Raw genomic sequence first — 18957 nt, 5'->3', positions numbered from 1 at the left:
CATGTGAACTATATCTGGAAATCCAGTAAACTGTTTTGGAAAAACCATTTTCTCTTGAACCAAAACTGACCCAGTCCATTTCATTGGAAACAGTTATAAACTGTATCCACTTAAAAAAACCATATTCAATTCTTTAACTGCATCCTGCATTTCAGAGAACAAGAGAGTTACTTCTCTGTTGTAACAAAAAAGGTGAGATTGAAAAAACAAAAAAAGTCGCTCAATAATTGTAGAAAGAGAAGGAGAAATTGAAAGAGAAAAGCAGTATTTTCACAAGGCTGCAACAACCACGATGGAGACAGAGAAACGGAGACGGCAACCGCTACGACGGCGGTGAACGACTGCAAAGACGGCAATAGAGACAACAACCGCAACAACGGCGGAGACGACAACCACATTGAATCGACGATACACTTTGGTGAAAACTGGAATCGGAGAAGAGTATCAATTGAATGAAAACTGGAATCGGAGAAGAGTACCAATTCGACGATACCCTTTTATCATTCTCTAACTTTGGTTTTTATCAATTGAATGAAAAACTATTCAGTACCAATTCAATAAAAGTTGTTTCAAACTAAATTCAAGAAAAAAAAATCAGATTTTGTAACTAATCCATTTGTAAACCAGCAGTTTTTAATCAAATCCAGTTTAAACCGGTTTTGAGCCATATGGGAACCGGTCTGTTCTTGAACCAGAAAAATGGTTTGGATCTCAAACTAGAACCATTTAAGTGGATTGGTTCTTATATTTGGTTAACCATGCACACCCCTACTTCTGATCATTATTCTGTCTAATCTTCTGATCATGGAACTCTCTTTTTCACCCCTTGTTTGTTTTTACGTTATTAATTCTAATTTCAATCATACATTAGAAACTGATGTCCCTCACACTAAGCACGTTCATAGTGTTCAAGGTGGTAATTTCGCTTATACTACCATCCAAGTAGAAGGCTTTCAAGGCTAGTTTAAAATTTTCAGACCGTGTTCTTTTCATTTTGGTAGATACATTGTTTATTCTCTGGAACTACATAAAGAGAACTTGAAACCTTGATTCTCTTCGATTTAATATTCAATTAACAAACACGGCACCAACAAAACATAATAATCTGAAATATAGATGTTCATCAAAACAAAGACAAAACAATGAACTATAGTTGAAGCTTCAGATGTGTTCATATCACGCTTATAATGCTATGATCTAAAGGGCCTAATTTCATGCAGGGACAAACAAGGTATCGTGGTAACCGATATAATACCAGACCTAGGTAAATTATTGGATTAATTTTAAATCCTCAAAAACCCAAGAAAATAATAATTTTGTTATGATTTTTAAGATATTAATATATATACTTGGTTTATTCAAGATAATATTTTGGGTACAGTATTTATATTTTCTTTATTTAACCTTTAAGAGATTACAAGATTATATTTTCTGTAACACTAAGATTATTAAGAGAATATATTGAAACTCATTTCATTCTCTGAGGTTAAAATTGGCATCTGGAAAGTAATGGAAAAAAAATGCAAATGTGAATAGCTAAATCTAAAATAAAAAGTCCAGCTAAATAATGTTCTTTGCTGACAGAAATTGTGTTCATTTCGGTATATTTTTTTTTTAAAATTCCTAGGTACAAAATCTTGTATCAAAACAAAACAAGGTTGTTGAGAGGGCAATATTCGTTTACTCCCGCCTCAAATGCTAGATTGCGCACCGTAAAATCTGCACTATGTCATCCCTTTTCAAGCTATTGAGAAATAAATATGTTAAATACAATCTTCTTTCTGATGTCAAAATTTTTTATTTCACATAATAACATGTAACTGAATGTGAGCTGATATCTGGACAAAGGTAAGAGTACTAGTGGATCAATTCTGCAACGAAAGCTGTCAATCTGGGCGTGGCAACAAGAAACTAAACCCAGAGTTCTCGCGAATTAACGGCGGAGGCTCTATATCAGAGATATCTATCTGTTCATTTGACTTTGATATGTCATCAACAGAAAATGGAATGCTGCAAAGTAGGTGCCACCAAATGGTCAATGACAAATAAAAATTCAAATATACATTCAGTTATTAACAACTAGAAGCATGTGTAACAAAGAGGAAAAAATTAATTAAATTTGAGTGTATAAAACAAAGAAAACCTGAATAATTAGTATTCACGTAGCTCAAGGCTTACCTTGAATCATCATCCAACAGGAAAGAATTACTAACTGCATTATTTGAATCTTCAGTCATCAGCACTCGCATATTGGATATTACCTACATGAAAACATTTATATGGCAAAGCTCAACATAATTTTTTTTTTTTTCTGCACGTCTTCGATATGAAGTTATCCTACTGCTTTTTGGCATAGATGGCTTTAAACTTAAGTTTGAGTAATGAAAGTGAAAACTTACATCAGGGGCCACGCTATGTGTACCATACTTGTCATCCCAGTACATGGTACTAATTCGATATAGCTGCTGGATACTGAGGACCTGTGAACAAGAAACCAACAATGGTAGGTATTTGGGAAAGTGAAAGTTAGATAGAAAGTCGGATATCTTTTACTTACCGGACACAGGTCATGACTTATTTCGTCCAACGTTTTCTTTGGTTTCTGATGTATGACCTAAAATAAATGCAGGAAATATCATTGTTTGATATTTTACTCTTTCCATTTGAACAAGTACCGTGAAGATTGCAGATAGATAGATAGATAGATAGATAGATAGATAGATAGATAGATAGATAGATAGATACCAGAAATCCAATAGCTTGCCTAATATGTTTGAGCTCATCCCAGGCTGGACCTGCATACTGCATTTTTTTTTTCCGGAAGAGGAGGGATGGAGTGGGGGGTTAGTATGTATTTAAACATTATTGAAAGAATTGAAGGAACTGGAAAATTAGCAGCAGCTTAGTATTGCACCTCATCGGTTGCTTTATAACACCAATGCTCCAATTCAGCCAGACCAGCTTTCACATATTCTCCATTACTAAATGAGCAGCACTCCCGTCTTAAGAGAAGACTATAAGAAAAATAAGCATTGAGATGAGACCATAATTCTGATTTGAAGAACAGTAAACAATCCCAAAACATTGAAAGTGGAATAAGACAAACCTATTGAAGAGTTGGACATTGATGAAAGAAAAAATTTGAGTGAACACCTTCCGAACCAAAAATGGGGGGACCTGCCAAAATGAAACAGAATGAGAAGAACACATATATTTAACTCAACCAAGAAGAAGTAAATGTAAACATAACAAGCTGCCAAAGGAAAATGGAAATAAAACAAAGAAAGAAGATAAGACACATAAACCTCCCTAAGGTATAACAAAATTATGTGGATTTCCCTTGTTGCTCTAAAATTTGCACAAGCCTCCTTGATTAACGATTAACATTACAGTTTAATGCCTATGGACAGAAAGTGTATTAAATTTTTACTCAAATGTCCAATCATATCTCAACACGATGTCACCTTATAATATTAGTTCTTAAAACATCTCCAAAAAGTCTCCATGGTGAGATACAATTAGATGTATGCAAGGTTGTCAAAATCTCGTGTTAACAATTTTACATTTCTAGCCTTCTAGGTGTAAAATTTGTGATAAATCGGATGTAAAATTGATTTTGGGTGAAATCGGAATTCAAAGCGATTTCACAGCAAGTTAACTCGTGATAAATTGGTTAAAATCGAGTAGAGTTGAGTCTGACAACCTTGGATGTATGTATCAAATTATTTTACACTATCTGGGCATAGGAAATAAATTTAATTAGAAATAAAATCTGTTTAAATTTAAGAAAAAAAGAGGTAATCTATTTTCGGTCAACTTTGAGAGCAGCCTGTGATTTTGTTATAAGGAGTATTTTTCGTTAGGAGCTAGAAACACTGCTGGAAAAAGTAGTTATGAGAGAGCACCAGAAAGAGAGAGAGATGTACGAAAAGAGGTTAAACTAACATTATTTGCTTTCAAAGTATTTAGGAAGTTTCCAAGGCTCTTGACTATTCCCTGCCAGTGAGCAATCAAGGCTTTTTGCGCTTCAGTGTTTGCAACTGAACGTGATGATCCCTTAACTAAGCTCGCTCTGGATGTTCTTGGTGCCTATCTCATTACATTCAAACAGTACCATGTTAAATCATTGAATTTGAATGGCAATTTAAGAAATGAAAAGCTTTACAAATGTAAGAAAGCATGCAGAGTATATCAGTCCGTAGAAGTTTACTAAGCATAATGACGAAATTGTTGTACCTGGATGCATAATCCAAGCAAAGGAGAAATTTCTTTCTTCAAGTTATCTCGAATCATTCCATATATCTTTTCCACATAAGCCGTAAGCTGCTGTTTGAAAAGCAGAGCTGGGTACTTGGCCTCAACCTGTCTTAATGTATCTCCTCCCCCATTCATGCTACCATTGATTAGGGAAAGATTGACTCCCGCTGGAGCTCCACGGAAACTCTGTAATAAGGGTAAATGAAAGACTGTACTTTCCTAAAGAAGGAAAATTTCTCAATGGGAATCAATCCATTTCAAATTAGAAAGTTATATTTACTTGTGTCATCCTCCCAAACAGGGTTGCTGAGGAAGAACGGCGGCGTTGAGGAGCCATTCCAGCAGCACCACTCGCTTTAAGTGTGCGCTGGAGCAACAAGAGAAGTGTAGAAGCATTGGATAACCAATAAGCCAAGATGTCGTTGTTCTCCTGGGTCTGAAGTCCGAAAAAATATTTTAGTGAAAATAAATTTGTTGAGAAAGGAGTGTGAGAAGGAAAGAGAACTATCACGTGAAAGTTGAGCATTTTAAACCTCAATTGCATGGCCTATAGTTTGGATTATACGATCAAACACGCTTGTACGCTCAACTTCAAATGATCTCCAATGCAAGAGGCATTTGTATATGATACAGGCAGCAATTGGTCTATTCCCAGCAAAGCCTAGATGTTGTGCAATACATCTAATGAGCAACTCTTGATTCTCCTGTTGTTTCTCATTCAATGACCTCTGTGGTTTATCCTCCACCTCTGCGGATTCCCTGTGGTTCATTGATGGGCTATGCATATCCTGAAAAGTTGATCAAGTGAAAAAAGAGAGTCAAGTCCACATATACATATCAAGTAAGAGTAATGTAACCAAGATAATCTTTGTTACCAAATGTGGCGGCTTTCCTTCCACTCCAATATGTCCACTGTCAACTCTCTATCGACAGAGATAAGAAAATATCATAAACAAACTTTAAGATTAATTTTATTACCATGTATATAAGATTCATCCCAAGGAGTACCTGAATAATTGATCGAGAGCGTCCCGAGAGGAACTTATTAGGTGCCATGGAAACAGCTTGTTGACGTAGAACCTGATTCTCTGATTCTAAATTATTAATCTTCTCTTCTAGCCTAATCAACATAATGTGAAATTTTGGTCATACACCTCGTGCAGATATGAGTGATATATATTATTTTTAAAGCAGAGAATTAGATATAAATTCATTTGTTGTGGATGTCATCATTATTGCTACTTAGTGAAGAAGAGAAATAAAGAAAAATAATGTTTGATCAGTTAGCCAACAACATTTTCATACTTTCCATGAGTAAGCAAATATCTGGAAAAAGATTTCCGGAGTTTGAAAGATTCCAAATCATGAATCAGTTACACTCCAACCCATCATTTTAAGTATTGATTGCCATTGGTAACCACAGGAGAACAGAAATAGTTAGGTTGTTGTTCATTTTTTATATTACCTGGTCAGTGATTCTTGGAGCTGACGAGCCTTCTTTTCCGTGTCTTCTAATTTTTTAGACCTTTCTTCACTATAAGCTTGGGCTTCATTATATTTCTTTTCAAAATCATCAGATTTCTGTTTCTCCGACTCTAGTGACATCTGTATAAAGATAAACCCAAGGAAACATCATATAGACGAGATGACCACTATACACCTCACAAGAACTTAAGTGTACCACTATAATCTTAAGAAGAGATCATACTACTCAGCGAGTTTGTGCTAAGCCAATAAAAAAATGTATGCTTAAACATTTCATAATTTTTAATCCCTTGGTATTGTAATTTGTCTAAAAAAAAAAAACTATCGTGCCTCTTCCTAACAACTTAAGCTTTTAGGATGATCGGTTATTGTCATTAGCTATGCTGTTCTCAATTTTTTTTATTAATTGTGAACATTATGGCGTAATTTGATCCATGTAGCCGACCCACTTAGTGGGAAAAGACTTGGTTGTTGTGAATATCTTGACTGAACTGCCAAGTATTAATTCAAGGAATATGCACAATAATGTGATTTACTATACTGCTTCTCATATCAACTGGTGGGAATCAAATCATGTTACATGCCTTTTGATTAGGGATCCATTGAAACTGCTTCTAATTCTAATATGAATACTATGAAATCTGAAGTGTTATTCTAAGGTTTCCTTCGGTACTGAAAGCATCTTACACGAAATGCATAATTTATCTCTGTTTACAAGCTAGGTTGTATCATTGGATATATCATGTCCAGACCCGGAAAAAAAACTGTCGAAATGACATCTTCACATTGATTTTTTTTTCCAGCCCTCACCCAAATATTCCTAATTCCATACATGTTATCCAACTTGTTTCAGCTAACCAATGAAAAGTAGCCTAATAAGCATACAAATCAATGAAACACACTCTAAGAATGATAAAGTTGTATACGATTTAAGTATATTGTCTACAAAATTTCACAGTTAACAAGCATTATACATGGAAGTAGAAGCATTCTAATACTGAGCGTTCTTACCTTTAAACTCTCAACTTCTGCTGTTAGTGATTCAACCTTCTGCGTGTCTTCAACAATAACCTGGGTCTCTTGAATAACAGGAGGCGCTTCTTCAATGGATTTTTTTGCATTCTCTCGCTCCTTTGCAAGCATGGAAGTGGTTTCATCAACTTTGCTCTGCATATCCTGCAGGGAGTTCTGCAGTTTTGCTATCTCTTGTGCTTTAGATTCTTCTAGATTGGTCTGCAGGATTCCATATAGTTTCTTTAGTTCTTACAAAATAAGAGGATGCTTGGTCACTTGCATAGGTTGAGCTTTTATTCTGCCTTGTTTTTATTCCCAATTTGTGCAATTTTACAAAACGCATGATTGTGAAAAATATCAGAACAATAATGTCCTCCATATTTTATCTAACTGCCAAACGTATATCTCACCCTTAAACTTTTTTCTAGTTGGAGGCGCCATGTGAGTTCCTCCACTCGTTTTTCAAGCTTATCCTTTGCTTCTTTAAGTGCACCGGTTTCTCTTGAAGCCTAAAGCACATGGAAACAGATATCAACTTAGAGTAGAGAGAACGAGAAACACAAAAATCAATAATAAGAAAAGGTGAGAATATTGATGCGTAAATATTAAACAATGAATCGTAAAGGATCAGCTTAATTGGTACAATTTGATCAACCATATAGCCACAAACAAAAGAATATATATTGTGGTACGAGAAGAAACGATGCCTTTCATTTCAACTTCCTGTGAACGAGATATGCTTTTCTGTTGTTTACATCGAAGATTTATTGTGCATCTACTTCACATGTTTTACAATAAAGCTATGAGGAGAAAAAAAAATTAAACTAAGACATGTAAAGAAAGCAAAGCTTTTGGATCCAATTATTGACAGGTTAAATCCAATTTCAGATTAGTCATTACAGGATGACTTTTATTTTCTTCTGTTGTTTTTCCTTGAATGACCTGAGTTATGTTGGCTGGATGCATTACTTACCATTTTCAGGCTCCTAAGCTCTTTTCTGGCTACACGCCCCCTCCATCGGCATTGTGTCACAATTGCACCTTTCTTCAGCCTTTTATAATATGAGGAAGCGTTGTGGCACCGCCAGCGAGCCTGAAATTTTTCAGAGAGAATTTTAATATTGAATACTTATGTCTTTAACTGACGGTCCTAATTTTACAAGAGTCAACTATAACCTGAATAATGGTGGAAGCTTTGGTCCGTTTCCTATAACTGAACTCCTTACGGGCAGCAATTGCCCTCAAAGCTGTTTGCAAAGTAAGCACTGATGCATGGAGTTTATTGTAGGATTTCCTCGATTCATATCTGCGTATGTGCTTCTGAATTTTCACAGCAGCAGCCTCCCTTCTCATGTTCTGATAAAGTTTGCATGCAAGTCTTCCTACAGAACATATTACACATGTGAAATTGGAAAATAAGTAAAAGGAAAGAAGGCTAATCAAGCAGCAAGATGTCCTGCGGTACTGAGAAACACTGTTGTATTTAGGGAAGTCCATACAATATTGCACCTATATCCAAACAAATGATTTATGCTATTTCGTTTTTCATTTTTAAAATACTTCACCTCTCCATAGAGACTGTACGTATATGGTTTTCTTTCGTAACGCAAGATAATGTCTACGAGCCTGATAGGTTCGTACACGCCGTTGGATAGTTTTTGCTGCTACACTCAGTACTTGAGCTCTCCGGGCATCTAGTTCAGCCATCTGACCTGCTCTTAGAAATACCTTTGTTTTCCCAATCTACAAAATGGACAGCCAATCAAATGAATTTGGTCATGAATGTCAACGAAGCATATGGATGTTAAATAATCATAAACTAACCTTATTAGCATAAAAATGTTAAGGCAAATAAAATCTATATAAATGATGTAAGATCCATGAATTGTGGTTGTTGCTAACTCTAAGAGATTTTAGTATAGTTAAAACAAGAACACAAGAAAATGATTATTCAAAGTACCTGATATCCTTTAAGCCCCATCTTTTCTAGAATCTTATGGCAAGCAGCCTTCTCATCAAGGCTGTCCATAGGTGAAAAAACCCATTAGTTAGGTGAAAAATGTTTGATAACATAAAGCCAAAACTTTCTACATGGCTTAAAAGTTTAATAGAAGAGTTCTTACTTTCCTTCCGTGGCCTCTGGGGCAAGGAGGGAAAATCGGTTTATAAACTCAAAGAAAGCACGGCGAGTTGGGTACCCAGCACAACTTATCCTGATTGCCTCTAAAACACCCTGTATGATAAAGCATTAGACAAAGCTAGGTTGAAAACATGAAGAAACCATGACCATGCTTTTGTACATGCTATCAACCTATGAGTGGAACAAAGGAGGAACATCAAAGTATACTCACACCACATCGAAGTTGTTGCATAATGTTGACATTCTCAAAAACTGCAGGCTTGAGAAGGTTGTTTGGTTTCACACATCTAACGTAATGAGGCTCAGTTGAGTTTAATGTCTCCATTAGTTGCTGTAGTTGCAGCTGCACCATTCATATAGAAAAACATGGTTTGTTAGCTTCCTGATAGTACGAGTACAGTTTAGCTTTGTAAGTACGAGTACAGTTTAGTTTTGTAAGCTATAACATGGGTACATGTTGATGCAAGAAGTTTATTGTTATTTGGGACAAAGTCCACATGCTTAAAAATAAAGATTAGAAAAAGAATGATACCTTAAAACGAGAACCAATCGAAGAAAACTTTGAAGATTTTGATGTCTCTTCTGGAGGTGGAGGAAAAAGGCCCGATACAAAAGAACATTTGGAAGAACTCAATAAATCTTGATGTTCAGGAACCACGTAATCCTTGTTTTTATCTAAAAATTGGTCAGACTGGTACTGCACCTGCACATTTACAACAGTAGAAATGGATAGACATAAGATGTCTTATTTTTTATGAAGCTAGTGCTATGAAAATAAGTCATACCTCGCCTGCATAATGAGCAATAGTAAAATCTGTTCGAGACAATTTTGGTTTAATAAAGCGCTTGTGATTCTTAAATGTTTGATAAAGCTTGTTCGAAAATGTTTCATGTGTTGACTTCGGAAACATGCTGAAAGACAAGTGGAGGAAAAGTTAGAATGAAGGGGTAAATTTTGTATGGTATATAACAAGGAGATTAAGATTTCAAACAATTAATTTTTTTTTTTTATCATATAACCAAAATGAGAGAGCTAAACATCATCTAGCAAGCTTGATTAAGGAGAACAATATTTTACCAAGCTTCATCAAGGAGAGCAACGATTCCTCCAGGTTTCTGCAAAAGGAAAAAGTAATGTATAAGACTAGTAAGGAAAGTAGAGGAGGACAAAGTTAAAGAAAAGGATGAAAAACTGATTGAATTTTGGTAAACTGTAAAAATGAACAAAGTTACAACCTAGGGAAAGATCGCTTAATAACAGTAGTATCTGAATTGTAAACTTTTGTTTGTCTAAAATCCAGACATGAAATATTTGTGTAATATACTCAACAGGGCTCTTGTGGTTCATTACAAAGAAGCAACTATAGAACCAATTAACCAAGTTCATTCCCATCCCTTCTCCTCCTTCTCCTCTTTCTGTGCAGTTGCTTTATAATTATTAAGTTGATTTTTTTAGATTTAATTAATAAATTTTCCATTATTTTTAGTCACATAAGATAGATTATGGGATGATATTTAAACAATAAGATAGTTAGATAAATAATCAAAATTTAAATCACCAATAAGCATACTAGAATTAAATTCCATTTCATTTCGGAAGATCTAAATTGACTGCTTTTAAACTCAAATTGAACTACTAGAATCCTCAGCCCCTTAAAGAAAGTGACAAAATGAGAAATAAAACCTTTTCAATAAGGTCCAAAACATCTTGGTTGTCAACAAATTCAATGTAGCTCCAATTGATCTGTTCCTTTGTATATTCTTCTTGTTCCATTTTAAACACGTGCTGAAAGTCATCATGAAAAACGTATTAAACATGGAAATAATGGTCATAACAAAATGAAGCTTCTTATCTGGTCTGAGATTTTGCCTGATTGAAATGCTGTTGCAACTTTTCATTTGTAAAATTAATGCAGAACTGCTCAAAACTGCAGAGCATGAAAACTGAAAATAAGTTGCACTGGATTGAAAACAAGCAGACACTGCTGCTTTCACATCTTTAGTAATGCAATATTGTGGTATCAAGAGGCATGCTTGTTCTTCTAAACTACATATTACCTGTTAGATTTAAAGCTTTCGAAACCATAGATATCAAGGACCCCGATCAAAGATTTAGAATTGGGATCTTGTCCAATTGAATTGTTAATCTTGTCCACCAACCTGTTAACAACCATATTAGTGCACCAAGGATCAAAACCATAGTCCAAGATCCCTGCCTTATGAATTTGTAGTCCGAACTAGAATTACGAAGGACAGCACTATAGATTGGTTTGCATTTTCAGCATCTTACCAGTCAAAGAGCCTAGAATAAATTGTTTTTGCGAAACCATCTCTGCTGATTGCTGCACTTTGGGGATCAAGGCTCCGTTTTATAATTTCCTCAGGGGTGACCATGACACGCTTACATAATGCATCTTCCAAGGCACCTACATCACACCTGATAACATGCAAAACCCAATAATGGTGATTATCTAAGAGGCAATTCAAAGTCATATGGGCATTGAATAACAATAGAATTTGATCCATACATGAGGAGCTCAGCAGTTGTGGCCAAGTGGAATTTGGCTTTATCATCTTTTGGAACCGATGAGTCAACTTCCTTTCCTTTGGCAAAATCAATATTGCCAATATGAAGAATTGCAGCAACAACTCTGAAAATTGCTTCCTGACAAAAGAGACAGCAGAGAAAAGTAAAGAGGTAAGAATCTAATAATTCCATATTATAACAGGAAAAAAACTCTGAATTCACGCTCATGACAAGAAAAACCTGCTCTTTTTGGCTTATTCCAACGATATCCATAGCTCTCCTGGTGGCAAGATACTCACGAGCATCGCTTATATCAGCCAATTCATAGCATTTCGACTGGTTAAGGTAGTGATATGTTTTAGGATGTCCTAATTTGTATTTCTCGATTTCCTGTCAGCATAAATTGTAATGAGTATATAATTAAAAGAATAAATAGAAAGTAAGCTATGAAGAAGTTAACCTCTTGTGGTGCAGCACAAAGAAGATAGAAGCAGTGGTAGTTACGTTCTGGGTCATTAACTTGGCAAACCCGAGATCTCTCAAGAAGGTACGTACGAATGGCTGCGCCTGAGATTCTTCCACTCTTATCAAATTGGATCTCAACAAACTTACCAAAACGACTGCACCATTAAGAGAATGATATTTTTTAAACTAATAATTGGTAAAAGAATGAAGGTTAAGTAGGCTTCATGTAGTTGTTTATATTCCATTTCTGGAGAGCAAAATTGATTAATGGCAATCAATTTAAATGTTGTCACATTGAATCTTGGCATTATGATAGAGAATTAGGGAATGTAAGGAGACAAATTGGATATAGATTTAATTTATATATCGAACTATCAAGGAGAATGAAACACAATGAATCACTTTTCCCGTATTTAACAAAGACTTGCAACAAAGTTAATTTATATATCAGCATATCTTAGAGAAATAAACACAAGAATATTTACTGCTCACATGTAAGGAAGACTTGCCTGGAATTGTTATTCCTGACAGTTTTAGCATTACCAAATGCTTCCAAAACTGGATTTGACTGCACTCAAATAAGTTAATACAAAAGTCTCAAATGAGTGGCAGTTCAAGAGAGAAAATTTGAATTTTGCGCGGTAGGGGAAGATAAAAAAAGAAATCATACTTCAAGAACTTGTTGTTCAACCGTCCGTCCTTCAGTGGCTGCCCTACCACCTAAGTAAGCAAGGTATTGCATAAGCATTTTCGTAGTTTCAGTTTTACCAGCTCCACTTTCCCCACTGACCAGAATTGAATTGCTTTTCTTTTCATTAATCATTGCCCTGGTGTTAATGAAATCGTTGATTATAAATTTGGTTCAATGATAGAAATGGGATTTGGACAATCAGAAAAAAATGTATAATACCTATATGCAACATCAGCAACTGCAAATACATGAGGGCTCAACTCTCCAAATGGCGCTCCCTTGTACTGTTGCATCATGTGTGCATCGTAAAGATGAGGTAATCTTTGGAATGGATTTATTGCAATCAATATGTTTCCGGTATAAGTCTGTCAAAACAATTAAGAAGACGGTTAAGTGCTTTTAGGGATGATAAAAACAGGTTGTGAACTTATCATAGTAAAGGGAAATGAGCCTTACATATATTTCATTCAATTCATATCTAATTTTTAAATTCTCCAGGACTCCAGGCTCATGCAAATAGGACAATTTAGTCATATCATCCACTCCCCCAGCTGGAGCTTCCATATCTTTGGGTAATATTTTTGATAACTTTGCAACAACCTAGAAATATCCAAAATAGAATAACATATATTCAGAATTTGCTTTTTCCTTGTATAACTTTTGCAACATTTCTATAGAGTAAGTATGAAGATTTATCAAGGTGAAGATTAGAAGAAAATATAGTACCTTCTTTCCATTGGTCGTTTCAATTTCTGCATCCTGTCCAGTGATTTTGGAAACCTGTCCATCAACCCAAGATATATCTGGATCTTCGATCCAGACATGAGAACCCACAATAATATTCACAGGAGTCCCCTGCAGATGGAAATAACAACTCGTTAGTTTATCAATTAGAAAGATCTCTCTAGCACTAACATTTCTGATTAAAAGTGTGTCTGGTGTGGTGTCTAGTGTCGGACAGGAGACCCGACACATTTGATTACACCAAAGTATGTCATTTTCTCAAATTATTAACGGTGCCAATCTGTGTGTGAGTGTACTTGCGTCATACATAAAAAGACAGATATAACTTCTAAGGGATCAAATTTCTAATTAGAAATTTAAAAATAATGTCATATACACACATAATTTTGTTCCATGCATGCATGGCACGGAAATGAGGAACAGTGTGTGTGTATACATATATATAAATTATAAACAAAGATACATGTTGAATTGAATTGATACAAATTTGTTGCGTGCAGTGTTGTGTTATTATGATCCAGATGATACTTCTTAGTGGTACCGATTAACATTTTCCATTAATGAACTAATGAAAGATAACAGTTTGAATATAAATTTTGATGAATTAATTCAGAAAATGAAACAAACGGTAGATAGATAGATGAAAGAGAAAGTAGTAGACGTACCATTATAGAGGTGTGAAGAGTAAATTAGAAATGGCGGATTTGAGCATAGAGAGATAGATAGAAGTGAATTGAGAAAGAGAAAAAAAGGAAAGAAAGAAAGAAAGAAGAAAGAAGAGATAGAAAGAGGAAGTGAAAGTGGGATCGATGGAGTGTGATGGATCGATCGAGTGGTTCTTGGAAGAGACAGACATTCTTCAACACGCCCTGTAATTTCGCTTCTTCCCTTTTCTTTCGCGCCAACTCGTGGTTACTACTAACCCTCTCTCTCTCTCTCTCTCTCTCTCTCTCTCTCTCTCTCTCTCTCTCTCTCTCTCTCTCTCTCTCTCTCTCTCTCTCTCTCTCTCTCTCATTCTCTCTCTCTCTCTCTCTCTCTCTCTCTCTCTCTCTCTCTCTCTCTCTCTCTCGGAACATTTTATTTTCATTATTTGTTTATTTATTTTTCCACTCAAATAATATACTATTGTATGCTATACTAATAACCTAAAATGCAGTCTCGTAAGCATAACTCAGTTGGTTGGATAATGCATTATTATATGCAGGGCCTGGGTTCGAACCCCGGACACCCCACTTATTCACCATATAGGTGAATTCTAGGATAGTTTTGCCAAAGATATCCGGTTTAAAAAAAACTACAATGATAATGGATTAGAATTTGTTTTCATTTGACATGTACCTAAGATTTCTATACTCTTAAACGTGAGTTTCCACGGTGAATACTAAAGTTTTCTTTTTGGTAGTGTCGTTTTTTTTTTTTGGTAGTGAAATACTAAAGTTTTCAATCATAGGCTAAGAATATTCTAAATTATAGTCGAACACAATTATTTTCAAAAATCCGAGTTTGAATGTAACTTAAACACTTTGTTAGTTAGACTTTACTTATATTTCGATGGAATTCTAAATTATTGAAGTCGTCTTCAAGAAGATGGGAGATTAAGACCAAAACGAAAAAACCATAACATCGTTGAAAAATACATACCAAAACGAAAAAACCATAACATCATTGAGAAATACATACAAAATAATGAAAAACAAAAATGATTCATTAACTCCATCAATCAGACCACATATAAATTAAACTAATAACCGAAAAATACCTAAATGTAACAGTACTCACTCTAACGATAATAGAAGGGTTTTCCGGCTTTGCTTCCTCAACAATATGAATCCATTCGGAGAGAGGCATAGATTAAGCAAAGCAAAAGCTAACATTCATTTGATGCAAGTTAATTCAAATCTCACCAAATAGTTTACCTTAATTAAGCACAAGATAAACAAGGATTATCTAATTAAGAAGCAGAATTAAGTTTTTCACCTAGCTAGCTAATTGATCTAGATTAATAGTTCTCCTAGCTAACTAAATAACTAATTGATCATAAAAGCTAAAATGCATCTGAATTGGATCAAGATAACTAATTAAACCAAATTCGATCTGAACAGCTAATTGAGTACTAGTTCCCATCATCAGAAGATTTGAGGTAAAGGTTTTCGCCGCCTTCACCACCACCGCCTCGACCTTGATCCGATGAAGAACTCATCCCAATCTCTTGTTGCTTGCCACTACCTCCCATAAGACTTCTGTGCAAACCCTCTCCTCCACCGCGGATGAAGTCAGGAAACCCACCACCAGAACCCAATGTTGAGCTACTACCTCCTCCCACGTTCATATTGCTACAGGCTTCGCTTTGCATCATGTGTAGTCCTGAAGTTCCACCGCCTCCAAGTTGATGCTGTTGAAGTGCTGAGTAAGGTTGCTGCTGCTGTTGCTGCGCGAATAGAAGGGAGGAGCGTGCAGCCATTAGCTGTTGTTGTTGTGTCATCTGCTGAGCCTGCATGTAGTGTGCTCCTCCCTGCTGCTGCTGACCCTGCATCACTCCACCACCAGAAGGGTACTGCTACACCATCAATAATCAATGATTAAACACTCATTAGTATTGATAATACATACATAATTAAACAAACCAAAAAAATTATATCACAATGTGCGTGTGTTTCTACCTGACCGGCCATGGTTGGTGGTTGAGGTTGAGAATCAGCTATTGCAGCTAGGTACATGAGATTTCTCTGTAGCCTTGCTTGATTCCTGATATGTTATCACATGTATGACAATAGTTATAAATGATAACGTACCTAATAAGCAGACACGTTGACAAGTCGATATTGGTAACAAATAAAAGAACTGAACTAACTGAATGTATATATGTGTTTATGTATCGGCCACGCCTTATATATGAAGTTTCAGTTCTATATGGGACCCTTCACTTCAGCAACCCAACCGTTAAATAAAATTAGATTCATAAAAGACATCAACGTGTTAGGGAGAAAATTCACATCCTTTATCCCAAAAGGAATACAAGCATAATTTATGTTTAGTGTAGTACGTAGCAGCATCAGAAGATGGCGTGAACAAAACCATCTCTTACCTTTTTCTATCTTTTCAATATTGGGCCTCATATCATAAAATTAATGAAAAGAAACTAAATTGAATTCAATTGATATATAGGAGAATTAGACTGCTACTTACTCGGCACACTCGTTAAGCTTGCCCGAATTCTGACTCTCTACAATCTTCAGAATCAAAGACTTGTTCTCATCCAAGTACTGGTTGTGTAAAATAAGTAAAAGGTTAGAAGAATGATATGATGATATTATATAAATATGCAAACGAATTAACCGGTGGAAGGGATAGTGACAAAACATATAGTTTTAGCAACACTTACTCAAATACTCTCTTTTCAACACTCACTCTAATTGGGTAAAATTCACGTTAACCTCACCATTCTCTAAATGGTTTCCACTTAAGAGCCGAGACACACATGTTTTAACACAACAACGGAATGGATGTTTGAAAGAGAAAATTGGAGTAAGTATCACTAGCACTTCTCTTGCATAAAATAAGAGAAGAGGGTTTATCCTAGTTTGCTTACTTTCAAAGTAAGCAAACTCCATTTAGGATATAAGACGTTAGTTTCCCAAGGCAACCATTTCTAATTACAAATGATGATGTCTAATACAATTTTTTGATCTATCAAACAAGAGTAATATATTTGTAGAACCATTTCATGACTATTTTTGGGACAGCCTTTCCCTCCTATTTTGGGACACAATGAGAGTGCGTTGTCTCAAAATAGTTATACAAATATCATTTTTCATCAAACAACAAAGAGTTGATAGCAGTTTAATTAATTAGATCTTGTTAACGAGTGCCGTCGGGGTACTCTATAAGCATTCCTAATGAAGAAATTATTTTTTAAAAAAGTTAAAGACTTCAATTTTCAATGCAATAAATGCATAAACTTTCATAAAATCTTACCATTTTAGGTGCTTACCAAGTCTCTTAAGTGGGAAGCAACTAATAATGTAAAACAATGTGCTTGAAAATCTAGACCAAGCAAAAAAAAGTGAGTGACTGAGATAAAGTGTCAATCAAAAGAAACAAGTAGTAGTGTTGGTTTGATAAAGACAAAGAAGGACAGTGATAAAATTTTCAGATTCAGATAAGATATGTGAACATAGAGAGGCACACGTCATATACATTCTTATCTCAGGTAGGAGCAGCAGGAGTTTTGAAAGTAAAAACAAAAACAAAAATGAATCCAACCAAAGGCAGGCAGGGATGGGTGGGTGAGTTATAGAGTGGGCACAGTGCAACTGGAAGCAATAGATGAATGAGAATATTTTGCAGACATAAGGCAGCAGCCACTAAGGATTAGCTAGAGCATCTACCTAGCAAACAAGTGAGGGTATATAGCAGAAACTGACAAGTAAAGTGAAGAGAGTAAAGCAGGTAGGTAGGTATATAATATAATAGTAATAAATAAAGGAGTACACTTCACTTCACTTCACTTGAATGAATGAATGAAGACCCACAAACAAAGCTGTTCTGTTCTACTGCTCAGCACAAAAGGGCCCCCAGGAAGCACAGAAAGATGCCAGCAAGTTGTGTTGTGTGTAAACTATGTTGACTAGAGCTTAGCTTTGAATACATACAATACAATACAACACAAGACACCATATCCATATACAAGTGATGTGTAATATACATTGAACACAAAATAAAATAAAATAAATGAAGGAATAGATATATGCAGACAGAAGCAAGGAAATTAAAGAAGGAGATAGATGAATGATGAATGAAATGAATAAGCAAAGAAAGAAACCTGTTGAATGTGATCAGTGGTGACGTTGTTTGGATAGTAGGCTGCCATCATGGGCTGCATCTGCATCAGGTGCTGCTGCATTTCTCTACTCTTCTCAACCACTAGCTATATATCTCTCTCTTATGATTATTATTATTAAATATTAAAAATAATATAACGATGGCTCTCTATCAAGTTTCTCAAAAGAAAGAAACAAAGTTGAAGAAGTGCAGAGGAAGATCCAAAGGAAACACAGGTGCAGGTGCAAGAGTGCAAGTGTAAAGAGAAAGCAATGAAACCCTTTTGAGTTCTCTTCTTGCAATGATGCTACAACACAGTGACAGAAGAAGATAGTAGTATTTGAAAGAGTGTGACTAGAGAGAGAGAGAGAGAGAGAGCATTGGGGTTGGGGCCTTTCTTTCTTGTCTCTCACTCTGCAACGTTACGCAACGCAACGCAACGCAACGGAGCCTCTCTTCTCTTGAACTGCGTGTCCCTTCCTCCCTCTCAAAACCTAGGTTAGGTCACGTGATGATTTACTATATTCACAGGGAAATATGATACCCGTTCTACTTCAATAAATTACACAATAATAATCTATATTCCAGAGGAGAAAAAAATCCTCCAGATCATACAAATCAAGGAAAAAAAACATGAGAAAAATGCAAATCAATTTATTAATATTAACTAAAGAAAAAAGTATTAGTCAAAATATGCTTATTAACCTCTTTAAAATGGATCTACATGCTCTACAAAATTTTATTAGATATACAAGTAATATATGATTATAAAATGAAAAAGAATGGAGGTACACGCTCTACAATTTTTTATTG

The 18957-nt window shown here is 35.4% G+C and overlaps 2 protein-coding genes across 5 annotated transcripts; both read right to left on the bottom strand.

Moving 5' to 3' along the window:
- Positions 1 to 1573: 1573 nt before the first annotated feature.
- Positions 1574 to 14209, bottom strand: LOC146911544 (myosin-11). Its single transcript, XM_085730174.1, has 38 exons — positions 13989 to 14209; positions 13306 to 13434; positions 13036 to 13179; positions 12799 to 12944; positions 12559 to 12715; positions 12398 to 12456; positions 11884 to 12043; positions 11664 to 11813; positions 11425 to 11561; positions 11187 to 11333; positions 10955 to 11056; positions 10767 to 10824; positions 10581 to 10682; positions 9975 to 10012; positions 9682 to 9808; positions 9429 to 9599; positions 9108 to 9239; positions 8880 to 8989; positions 8717 to 8777; positions 8322 to 8499; positions 7933 to 8138; positions 7730 to 7849; positions 7167 to 7265; positions 6754 to 6975; positions 5723 to 5862; positions 5266 to 5377; positions 5133 to 5180; positions 4791 to 5045; positions 4538 to 4693; positions 4237 to 4443; positions 3946 to 4089; positions 3107 to 3177; positions 2915 to 3014; positions 2746 to 2802; positions 2558 to 2614; positions 2400 to 2480; positions 2179 to 2261; positions 1574 to 2010 (listed from the first exon to the last, which is right to left on the bottom strand). Exons 1-38 carry the CDS (start codon positions 13989 to 13991, stop codon positions 1887 to 1889), a joined length of 4593 nt encoding a protein of 1530 aa, XP_085586300.1. The 5' UTR covers positions 13992 to 14209; the 3' UTR covers positions 1574 to 1886.
- Positions 14210 to 15174: 965 nt separating this feature from the next.
- Positions 15175 to 18885, bottom strand: LOC146911543 (GRF1-interacting factor 1-like). 4 transcript variants are annotated; one of them, XM_085730173.1, is made up of 5 exons: positions 17521 to 17724; positions 17299 to 17367; positions 16510 to 16586; positions 15984 to 16068; positions 15175 to 15877 (listed from the first exon to the last, which is right to left on the bottom strand). In XM_085730173.1, the coding sequence occupies exons 2-5, from the start codon at positions 17299 to 17301 to the stop codon at positions 15437 to 15439; spliced, it is 606 nt and encodes a 201-aa protein (XP_085586299.1). In that variant the 5' UTR covers positions 17302 to 17367; positions 17521 to 17724; the 3' UTR covers positions 15175 to 15436. The 4 variants fall into 4 exon arrangements, with proteins under 4 accessions (XP_085586299.1, XP_085586297.1, XP_085586296.1 ...); XM_085730171.1 differs by lacking the exons at positions 17299 to 17367; positions 17521 to 17724 and adding an exon at positions 18146 to 18885; XM_085730170.1 differs by lacking the exons at positions 17299 to 17367; positions 17521 to 17724 and adding an exon at positions 18146 to 18577 and having other exon boundaries at positions 15175 to 15880.
- Between the last annotated feature and the right edge of the window lie 72 nt (positions 18886 to 18957).

Source organism: Medicago sativa, chromosome 7 (assembly GCF_051527215.1).
Source record: "Medicago sativa cultivar Bolivia chromosome 7, Bolivia_mono, whole genome shotgun sequence".
NCBI lineage: Eukaryota > Viridiplantae > Streptophyta > Magnoliopsida > Fabales > Fabaceae > Medicago > Medicago sativa.
Note: the sequence above shows the minus strand (reverse complement) of the source record. Positions and strands in the feature narration are given on the sequence as shown.

What these genes read in the sequence shown, in the direction of transcription:
- LOC146911544 (XM_085730174.1), bottom strand. An exon ending in CGATTGGTTCTCGTTTTAAG is followed by an intron (nt 9,240 to 9,428) that starts GTATCATTCTTT and finishes TGAATGGTGCAG; the next exon opens with CTGCAACTACAGCAACTAAT. An exon ending in TGCAACAACTTCGATGTGGT is followed by an intron (nt 8,990 to 9,107) that starts GTGAGTATACTT and finishes TTTATCATACAG; the next exon opens with GGTGTTTTAGAGGCAATCAG.
- LOC146911543 (XM_085730170.1), bottom strand. Translation starts at nt 18,226, where the DNA reads ATGCAGCAGCACCTGATGCAGATGCAGCCCATGATGGCAGCCTACTAT. An exon ending in CCACTGATCACATTCAACAG is followed by an intron (nt 16,587 to 18,145) that starts GTTTCTTTCTTT and finishes TTACACAACCAG; the next exon opens with TACTTGGATGAGAACAAGTC. An exon ending in AAGCTTAACGAGTGTGCCGA is followed by an intron (nt 16,069 to 16,509) that starts GTAAGTAGCAGT and finishes ATAACATATCAG; the next exon opens with GAATCAAGCAAGGCTACAGA.